The following is a 10,656-nucleotide window of genomic DNA, read 5'->3' on the forward strand; positions in this document are numbered from 1 at the left end:
ATCTTTATTTATTTATTTATTTATTTATTTATTTTATTTGAGAGAGAGAGAGAGAGGGAAGAGAGAGACAGCATGCATGTGAACAGGGAGAGAGGCAGGGACAGACAGGGAACAGAGAGGGAGGGAGAGAATCACAAGCAGGCGCCACGCCCAGTGCAGAGCTCAGCACGGGGCTCGATCCCACGACTCTGGGATCACGACCTGAGTCAAAATCAAAGGGTTGGATGCTCAACTGACTGAGCCACCCAGGCACCCCTTTAATTTGTTTTCTTAAGTGGAAAATAAAGTTTTGTTGAGAACTTGCCTTGGGTAAAAACCCCAAATATAAACTCATGTAACCTTATATTTAATAAAATGCATGCTTTAATTAAAACTGCATTAATTTCTCCCCCCAGCTTTATTGAAGTATAATTGGCAAATAAAATAGTAATAGACTTAAAGTATTCAGCATGATCTGATGCATGGATACATTGTGGAAGGATTCCCACAGTGAACTTAATCCCCACATTCATCATCTCATAGGGTTACCTTGGAATTNTGTGGGGCTTGAACTCACGAGCTGTGAAATTGTGACCTGAGCCGAAGTCGGCAGCTCAACCACCTGAGCCACCCAGGCGCCCCCGTTTCTTTTTTGATTTTTGGTAAGGATGTTTAAGATCTACTCTTAGCAGATTTCAGGTACACAATACGGAATTATTAACCACGGTCACCAGGCTGTACATTGGATTCCCAGAACATATTCATCTTTTTTTAAAAGTTTATTTATTTATTTTGAGAGAGAGAGTGGGAAAGAATGAGCAGGGGAGGGGCAGAGAGAGAGGGAGAGGGAGAGAGAGAGAGAGAGAGAGAGAGAGAGAATCCCAAGCGGGCTCTGTGCTGACTCTGGGCTGAACTCACAAACTGTGAGATCACGACCTGAGCTGAAATCGAGAGTCGGACACTTACCTGACTGCGCTGCCCCGGCGCCCCCAGAACATCTTCATCCGATGACTGCACGTTGGTGCCCTTGCACCACCCGCCCCCGCCCCCCCGTCCCTGGCGACCACTGTCGTTCTCTCTGTAAGAGCTGGACTTTCTCTGTTTGTGTTTCAAAGTCCGCTGTTCTCTCTTCCCTCTTACGGACGGGCTCTCCTCCGGGCCTGAGACCTTGGCAGCCCCGAGGGTTGTGGTTGCTATCGGGAGGCAGGGCGCCCGGCGGGATGCGATGGCAGGTGTTGTGCGGGCCGCCTGCACCTTTCCCAAGAGGCAGACGAAACGGGGAAAAGACGCGGCGCTCGCGGAGTCTACCCTTCGCAGCTCCCCGGGAGGGGCCTCGCGCCCCTTCCTGGGACAGAATGAGGTCCGCGTGATGGCTGGGCGGCAGGGCTGCTGGAGGGCCCGGAGCGCCTTCCAGGCGTGCACAGACCGGCTGCGGGGCAGGGAGAGCCCCAGAGCGGGCCGCGCCAGCCGGAGAGGTGGAAGCAGGCCCGTGCGGCCCAGGCGTGCTCAGCCCCCACCCCCCTGGGAACGAGGGGCTGTGGGGACCCTTTGGCTCACGCCTTTATATCTTGGTGTCCTGAGGCTTCGTGGAGGTGAGACTCCCACGGGGAAGGCAGCCGCCCGGAGTCTTAACATCGTGTGACGTGTGCACGTCAGGCCGACCCGCTGTGGGATGCCTTCCTACCTTACTTACCTGGGTACCAGCGAGTATCGGAGGAGGTTGGAGTTCTGATGTGCCCGTTGATTTAACCTTTCCCCAAAGTGGACAACCCCCTCCACCGCACCGAGGGGGCCAATGCAGCCTTTACCTGCTGCAAGATATGCTCGCTTCGCCCCCCACGACGTCTGCACCTTCATCCCGCCCTGCATGGTGGTCCAAATACTTACACTCACCTCTTGAGCGTCATTTCTTCTAGGCAAACAGCCGCCTCTCCCCACACACCCCCCAGCGCACATGCGGCCTTGAGGGTGAAGGAGGCCGGGACTCGTTCCCTTGGCAGGGGGAACTGGCTTGCCAGGCGTCGGGAGGCCAGTCCGCGGGGTTTGTTGGAAAGAGCGAGAGTCAGGCGGGATCCACATTGAGGAGGACAAAGGAGGGCGGCGGGTCTCCGCCCGTTTCAAAGTGCTGAGGGCGAGGGCAGCCGTCTTTCCTGGGCTTCAGGATGACTGATCCCGCCCTTCTCTAAAGCCCGGTGGGAACGGGGTCTCGAGGAGAATCAGAGTAACCTCTGCCTTCATGCAAAAACGTTAGCGGAGCCCGGTCTGTCCGTTTGTCCTGTGTGGGATTAGGTCACAGGTCAATGGCAGTAGTTCTGTGTCACGTGCGGACACGGACAGCCGCGTCATCCCGGTTTGTGTGACCCTGTCCTGGGTTTACATCCTGGGACCCCTCAGCCCCCGGCAGCCTGGGACCCTTGGTTACTCCAGATGGATCTTTGCAGGATCGATTGTGGACACTGCACAGAACTCCTGACATGAGCCACTTTTTAAAAATGGTCNGAAAACAGAGGCTTCCATTAGTAAAGAAATCAGTCCGGGACCATCCAGCCACAAGTCTTGGATTTGGAATTAAAGATTCTTGGTCTGTTTGGTCCTTAACGCCTCCCCCTGCCCCCAGATTAGGGCCTGGGCTTGGCCTTGCCCACTGCTTGCTTACTTCTTTCCTTCTAATCCCTACTTCTTTCACTTTCTTTTTGGCTTCTGCCCAGACTCTGCGTTACCCACAGGAATTTTCTAGTCCTGCCTAAAGCCCGTCCCTGCTCAAAAAATCAATGATCCTTGTTCTAACTCAGTGGTGCCTGATGGAAGTTTCCGCAATGATGGCAATGTTCCTTCTATATTTGCACTGTGGACTGTTCAGTATGGTGGCCATTAACCACCCATGGCCCGTGAGCACTTGAAATGTGGCTGGTACATCTGAGAAACGATATTCTCAATTTGATTTGGTTTTAATCGCCATCTGTGGCAATATGGTGTTACCATGTCGGACAGCACAGGTAACCCATTCATGTTTTAGTTGAAAATGTGAGCGCATGTCGCTGAAGTCACGTTGGGTTTACCACCTACGTGCACAAGCTGGGCTTGTTTGCTTCTCTCGATCTTGCGTGTTGGTTGTCCCGTCGGCTTTCTTCTTTGTTCTCATCACGGTTTTGGTGATCTGGGGTTTTGTGCTCTTACAGGTTCAGCGAAATGAGGACAAATCTACCACCTTGAAACTGGCTGATTTTGGCCTTGCAAAACGTGTAGTGAGACCCATATTTACTGTGTGCGGGACTCCGACTTACGTAGCTCCTGAGATCCTCTCTGAGAAAGGTAGGTGTTCTCCGTGGCTCTGTGGGACCCTGGCTCCCTTACTGACAAATGTTTTCTTTCTTGTATTTCATATTTTACCTTTTTCAATACGGAGCAGCCAGAAATCTCAGAGAGTTGGCACCAAGCTGGCACTGGGATTTTAATGCGAATATTTGAAGCTGATCTTGACCAACACATGTGGACTCTTTCCTCATCTGGGCAGCCCTTGTTGAGGAGGGATTCGTGTGTGTGTGTGTGTGTGTGTGTGTGCGCGTGTGTTTGCACGCACGCAAGACCGGGAGATAAAAGATGATGGAAGGTTGGCTGGGGAACTCAAGTGAGCAAGGCCATTTGTGCCACTGGCCCGAGGCTGCCTCTACTGGGAGAAAATGGAAGTGGGTCTTAAGGAAAGAAGTTTAAAAATGCCCCCACCAACCTTTCATTTTAAGGACCAAGGTGCCTCATTTCAAACCCCACGAGTAATATTTATTACCCGTTTGTATATATTGTGTGCAGGTCCTTTTCAGTGACACATTCTGTAAAATGCATAAAAGGAAACCATTATTATTGCTATATGGCTCCAAATATATGAATGGCCGCTTAGCCACCAATGCCCTTTGAGAGAAACCAGTTGAGGCACCGTGTGTAATACGGGAACGCTCTGGGTGGGTTGTGGGCTGGTGGGGAGGAGGGAGAGAGTGTCCCGGCAGTGGCGTGGGGAGGAGGCAGGGCAAGGACGTGGGCATGCGCGTGGGGACTGGGTGGTGGAGCCACGAAGAAGACGGCCTTCTCCGTGTTGTAGAAGGAAGTTCAGTTGGCTTGACTGGGTTGAGCCTGGGGTCTCCGCACCTCTGCGTGGCCGGGCCGAGGAACGTGGCCTCCGCGTGGCCGGGCCGAGTGGCCATGGCGCTGTGGAGACGGTGAGGCCGGAGAATCCTGAGCAGAACTGACATTTTAGTGGAGGTGTCGATGAACTGGGGGAGAGGAAAAAAGGAAGGCAAACAGCCTCCCTGGAGGCGAACCTGGTGCCAGCACCACCTCAGACAGGGTGTCAGAAGGAAAGCTGTTTGGGGAGAGGGGGTGGACGGGTTGAGATTTTAAACGCACTGACCTGCTAGAGACATGAGAATGGACCTGGGAGGCATCCGGTGTGCAGGGAGGTCAGGCCCTGGCCTGAGCATGTGTTTCTGAGGCTCCTCAGCTCGGGAACGGCGGCCCAAGCAGGCGAGGTAATGAGCTCCCCATGCTGCCAGTAAGGGCACCGGGGGGCAGACTCCAGAGGGAGGCCAGGGGTTGGGGGATGAGAGAGAGAAGGCTGGGTCATCGGGGGACAGGGCAGCGGAGGCAGGAAGAGGGTGAGGAAGGTACGGTGTCACGGAGGCCGCGGGGCAGATTTCAAGATGGGAGGCCGAGCCGAACCAGACCCGCCTGAGCACGAAGAGTAGAACAGAACCGAGAGAAGACAGGAGAAGTCGGTAGGTAGAGGGCAGTAATGATTTGTTTCTCTATAATTTTCTGCTGGTTGGGTTTGACAACATCGCTCTGGGGCTTCAGAGTGAATATCTACCTTCTAAGCTGCCGAGAGTTTTCCTTTCCCAAAGGTAAAGTTATCAGGTGTTCGAAAACGCAGCTCCTGCTGTTACACAGTGCTGTGGGGATGCTGGGCGGCACCAGCAGAAACGTCATTGTCTGTTTCTTCGTGCATTTAATTTCCAGAACGTTATTTCAAGAATGCAGTCAGAGAAGTGTGGAAATAGTTAACAGATGAGGATGTTCATCGCAGAATTACTTACAGTGTAAAAAAATTAGGGGACACTTAAATGACATCATAGAGGGTTTTTTTTTTTAATGTTTTTTATTTATTTCTGAGAGAGAGAGAGACAGCGTGAGCAGGGGAGGGTCAGAGAGAGAGAGGGAGACACAGAATCTGAAGCAGCTCCAGGCTCCAAGCTGTCAGCACAGAGCCAACGTGGGGCTTGAACCCACAAACTGTGAGATCATGACCTGAGCCAAAGTCGGATGCTTAACCGACTGAGCCACCCAGGCGCCCCGAGGGTTTATTATATAAAGGGAATCCTAACAGCTCTCAGAAGTCCTATGTCATGAAGATTTGTAAATATTCTTTATGGGAAATTCCTATATAGGAAATACCATTATATACTAAGAGAATGAAATAGGGTATAATCACATATGGACAATGTGATTTTAATTTTATTACAGGAATTGTGGATGTGTGAGGGTGTGTGTTTATGTGTTTGTGTGTTCATGGGGGGTTTAGATAGTAAGTAATGTTAATCTTTTTATAATCATAGAAGAGAGTCAGTAAAAAATTTATATTAATATGTATTAAAATTTTTTCAAATGTTTATTTCTGAGAGAGAGACAGCATGAGCAGGGGAGGGTCAGAGAGAGAGAAGGAGACACAGAATCTGAAACAGGCTCCAGACTCTGTGCTGTCAGCACAGAGCCCGACGCGGGGCTCGAACCCACGAACCGCGAGATCATGACCTGAGCCGCAGTCAGACGCTTAATCGACTGAGCCACCCAGGCGCCCCAGTAAAAATAAATTTTAAATGTGAGAAGACAATGAATGCCTAGGACATCGAGGCTGCTGGTGTAGACCGAGGCTTCTGGAACCATCTCTGGTGAAGGCTTTAAGTGTTCTAACACAGCGGGGACGGCACAGAGCCCTGCTACATGCGACTGGGTCGCCCCTGTGCCACGTGCGGCTTCCCACGTGTGTCCGACAGCCCGAACTCTGACGTACACTCTCTTCACTGAGATGTGCCCTTGGTCATGCACTTGGGTGTCACAGTCACGCCACGTTGTGAGTTTCCAAATGTGGTGTTCAGTTTCTACGCTTATCTTGATCACAGACCAGGAGTAAAGGATGACACACGGCCAGCTGTCGGAGGACCACGTGTGGAGTGGTGGCGGTGTGGACCCCGTGTCCGCAGGAGCCGGCAGCAAAGCCCGCCTTGTGCTGGAAGTGGCCGGTGCCGACGGGAAGCGGAGCTCCTCTGCGACCCAGAGCTCTGGTCCNACGGGCTGGAAGTGGACATGTGGGCCGCGGGCGTGATCCTCTACATCCTCCTGTGCGGCTTCCCCCCCTTCCGCAGCCCGGAGCGAGACCAGGAAGCGCTCTTCAACCTCATCCAGCTGGGCCGCTTCGAATTCCTGGCTCCGTACTGGGACAGCGTCTCCGACGGTGAGATCGGGCCTCCCCGAGCAGGGGGGAGGGGCCTTAGAGCTGCAGCCTGTCCTGGGCTCGGACTGCCAGGCAGGTGTTAGGTGTGGAAGGAGGGGCGCAGAGGGCCCGCCGCAGACTGGGGGCGGACGTGGGCTGTGGACGGGCATCTCCTCCTGTTTCCCGTGGGCTCCGTGTAGATGGATTTGTGTGGCGCTCAGAACAGGGCTTGCTTTCCATTCAGTGAAAAAGTTTGGCCCCTGGCTGCAGTCCCTAGATTCTTTTCCTTAAGGCAACGAAGCCCCCTTAGAGCTAAAGAATATCAGCAACGTACATGCCTCGTTTGGAAAGTTCTAGATCCGAGTCATCTCCCGTATAGAAGCGCTGTGAACTGAACAGACTGGGAATGCACCTCTTGCTGGTGAACAGCCCGGGGTCCTGGAGGGGAGCCCAGGGGCCCAGGAAGGTAGGGCGTGAAGGCCTCAGCTATTTTCAGTGGAGCAGAGGCGGGGGGGGGCTTCCTTTTTGGCCCTTTCAAATNAGTGTCATCCAGTGTCCCTGTAGAATTCAGAACTAGACATTCAGGGATTTCGAGTCTCTGAGTTTTTAGCTTAAAAAGTAGGAGTGAGAACTTTATTTTGCCTCAATTTTCCTCTAACCATGTCATCTTCGATTAATGGCCCAACTGCCCTCACCCCCAGCCTCAGTCTCCTTATGTGGGGTTGTCGGAGGGGAGTGGCTTGCTGCAGGTGGATGAGGGCCTTGAGCTGATCAAGCCAACGGTGACCTGGGAACCGAAGGGCTAAAAATCGTTTTGGAAAGGTCTGTGCTGCAGTGTCCTTAGACTTGGGTATGGGGGCCCCTGCCTGGAGCCCCGTGCCTTTGAGGGCCCTGTTCTGGTTATACCCACCCCACAGTGTGAGGAGACTCTGGAGCCAAGGAGATGTGTCCCCCGGAGCCCCTTCTAGATCCCTTAATCAGGACCCCAGAATGGTGCAGGCCCACTTCCAAGACTGAGGAGACCTCTTTTCCCAGCCACTCCCCACAGTGCCTTAGGGTAGCCCAGGGGCGCCTGCTCGGAGGGGTAGAGAGGCCTGGGGCAGGTTGGCCTGGTGTCCGTTGTCCACACATGTCCATGTGGGTCTAAACCTGACCTGCTCCTTTGAGGACCTTGCCGGAGTGATGCTGGCCGGATGGGTACCAGGGCACTTTGTGGGTGGGGTCAAGCCTGAGGTGGGCGGGGCAGGAGAAAGCCCGTGGCTTCCGAGCCCGGGAGGTGGTTGGACAGTGGTGTAGAGGAGCTGATGGGCGGCCGAGCAGCTGATCTAGAGCAAGAGCCATCCCCCAGTAAAGGTGAAGAAAAGTGGGTGCTTCTGTTCTCCGCAGTTGAAAAGGAGGCTCAGGGAGCCGGCCGGGGAGAGCCAGCCAGTCACAGCAGAATCCCTGTCTCCTCGCCTGCCAGCTGCCCTGCCCGTTGCCACCACACCTCTCTAGAATCACTCATGGTCTTGGGCAGAACATGACATTCATTCTGAATCTGTGCTATTTTTTACTCTGGTTTCTTTCACGCGTTTCTCAGTTATGTCAACGTGGAGGCATATTTACCAGCTTAGGGGGCTGAGCGTATTTTGTTTAACAGCCCGACGATCAATTTCAGAACGTAAGACCCATAGACCTGCGGCAGGTGGGCCCCGTTTGCTCTCCAGCACCGGGCGCCTTGGCTGTCCCGGCTGGGCCTGGCCCCGCGCTGGCCCAGCACGGTGGCCCGTAGCTGCACGTGGCTATGGGACTTTGCATGTAAAGTAGTTGAAAGTAAAGAGAATGAACATTCAGCTCCCCAGTCTCACTAGCCATATTTCAGACGCTCGTGGGTAGTGCAGACGTGGAAGTTTCCCCACGTCACGGAAAGTTCCACGGGACAGCGCTGCTCCAGCCTCGCGCACGTGGGGTGCTGACGTGGATGTTCGTGCTCTTATTTCATGCGCGGGGAAGACCATTGCGGAGCCCCCTGCATTCACTGCACCCCCCTCTTGCACTTCAACAGCTGCCAAAGATCTGGTGAGCCGGTTGCTGGTGGTGGACCCCAAAAAGCGCTACACCGCCCACCAGGTCCTTCAGCACCCCTGGATTGAGACCGCGGGAAAGACTAGCGGGGCGAGCCTACAGAAGGAGGTGCCCCCTGGCGGTGAGGGCCACGTCCGGAGCCAGCACAAGCGGTCTGCAGATCAAGCCTCGTAGCCACCGCCTCGGGAACTGGCCAGCCCCCTTCTCCCCCAAGGACAGAGAAGGCGCTCGAAGTCCAGGAGACAGACAGAATCAGAGGGGGAGAAATGCTTCGTATGTTTTAAAGCAGATTTTACAAAATAAACCTGAGTCTTAATGTTAAATGTTGTAATATATTTTTAGATTTGTACATTTCGAGACTTTAATACATTTTTTGCGAGGGGAGAGCTATCGGTGAGGACTTTTTGGTAATAATGCTGTTTTGCTTCCTCCTCACAATCAAGTTCATGGTATTCTACCTGAGTGGTGCTTCCCAGGACCTAAACTCCCCCTGTGAGCTCAACAAGGCGAACTGTGCTCTCTCTCCATTAATAAAACGTGCTCTGGCTGACAGAAGTGGGTTGTATTCTGATTACTTCTTAATGCTGGTGATGGGAGCCGGAGAATTCTAGTTCAGACATGCTTCCTAAAACCAACATGACTACATATGAGTGTCGTGATGGACACTTGGTGACCGGGAAGGACCTGTTTATTTGGGATGTGCTTGGCTCGCTGTCCGTCGTGTCCTGAAAACCCATTCTGGCGCTGCCTGAGAAATGGAAAAAAAGAAATCATTGATCTATTCAGTCCCCCCCCCCCTTTATACTGTTTTGCAGCCGCTTATCCCTGAGCCGGAGTCATTTCCACATGAAGTTAGGCGCTCAGGCTGTGGCTGTGTTAACATTTTCAGATCACCAGGGAGCCATTTAGTGCATTAATATGTCAGCAATGCAGTAAACAGATTACGCTCAGGCTGGAAGTTGCTCAGAGAGTTCAGGCACGTTCCTCCCTGCAGGGGAGACACAGGGAGGGCACAGGATGTGTGTTCTCTGATGATTTCATTCCAGGTTTCTGTGCAGAAATGTGTTTATTCCCGATGTCTCGGGGGCGGGGGGAGGGGTGGAGGATGCATGAGCTCAAAGCAAAACATAATTCTGATGTTTCCTGAGTTGACCTTCCTGGGTTATATCCAACTCGAACACTGGGACACGGAAGCAGCCCCCAAGGGTGGGTTTCTCACCCTCCCCTGCTGGAGGAGTGCGTCGGGAAAACGTGAAGGGCCAGAGAGAGTGTTTGGTGTAAGGAGTCGCTTAAATGGGTGTTGGAATGGACAAAGACACCCCGGAGCCGCCCGGAGACTCTGAAGTGCTTTAGCGATGGTGACGGCAGGAGATGGCTTCCGTCCGAGGTGGGGGCCAGAGGAAGAGGCTGGGTGATTAGCACTGGAAACGTGGAGGAGAAACACCTCGTGGACGCTGAGTGTGCCGTCCCAAACCCCCTAAAAGACCGAGGGGAATGGGTTGCGGGGCTTGCAGCCCTCAGCCGTCACTGTCGATGGGCGTCACGCTTACCCGAAGAGGCCCCTCAGCCAGGATCACACCTCCCTCCTGGGGCAGGCTGTGTCCAATGACTGGTCCATGCAGGGGACGGAGGCTCAGTGTCTGCATCCCCGTGGGGATGGGGCGGAAGGGCCATCCCAGCCTCGGGACTCCTCCAGGGCATCGGCTGAGCCCTTAGGGGACACTGCCTCGCAGCCCAGCGTCTGCCTCCCCCGGGCTTGCTCTCTCTGTCCTCAGTGGTGACGGGTGACTCTCTCATACAACTTCCGCACGCTAATCTGTGTCCCACAGCGGGCTTCCCAGGAGACGGAGCCCGTGACAGCCTCCGGAAACCTGGGGCTGCTGCGAAGGGGTGAAAGCGTCGGCTGGCGCTTCCCCCCCAGGGGCTCCGAACGGGGCGCGGGGACCACACACCTGAGGAGGGGGTGCCGCCCACTAGGCCGGGCAGCGGACTCTTGTTCTGCAAACCTCGAAAGAGACTGGAAGCTTGGAACCAGTTGCTGCTGGAATGTCCCCAAAGGCCCTAAATCCAAATGAGAACTCTCAGTTCACATTCGCATCGATGGATTCCACTGACCACTGTCTCTGAGCCATTTC

The 10,656-nt window shown here is 54.0% G+C and overlaps 1 protein-coding gene across 1 annotated transcript in view; it reads left to right on the forward strand.

The window, feature by feature from the left end:
- DCLK3 (doublecortin like kinase 3) overlaps positions 1-9,062 on the forward strand; it is a 26,684-nt gene extending 17,622 nt beyond the window's left edge. Inside the window, 3 exon segments of the mRNA XM_077754499.1 lie at positions 3,159-3,297; positions 6,302-6,478; positions 8,502-9,062. Coding sequence (XP_077610625.1) covers positions 3,159-3,297; positions 6,302-6,478; positions 8,502-8,695 — 510 coding nt within the window. The 3' untranslated portion in view covers positions 8,696-9,062.
- Positions 9,063-10,656: the final 1,594 nt, after the last annotated feature.

The sequence above is a fragment of the Crocuta crocuta genome, unplaced genomic scaffold (genome assembly GCF_008692635.1).
Source record: "Crocuta crocuta isolate KB4526 unplaced genomic scaffold, BGI_CrCroc_1.0 scaffold70, whole genome shotgun sequence".
In the NCBI taxonomy this organism is placed as follows: Eukaryota; Metazoa; Chordata; class Mammalia; order Carnivora; family Hyaenidae; genus Crocuta; species Crocuta crocuta.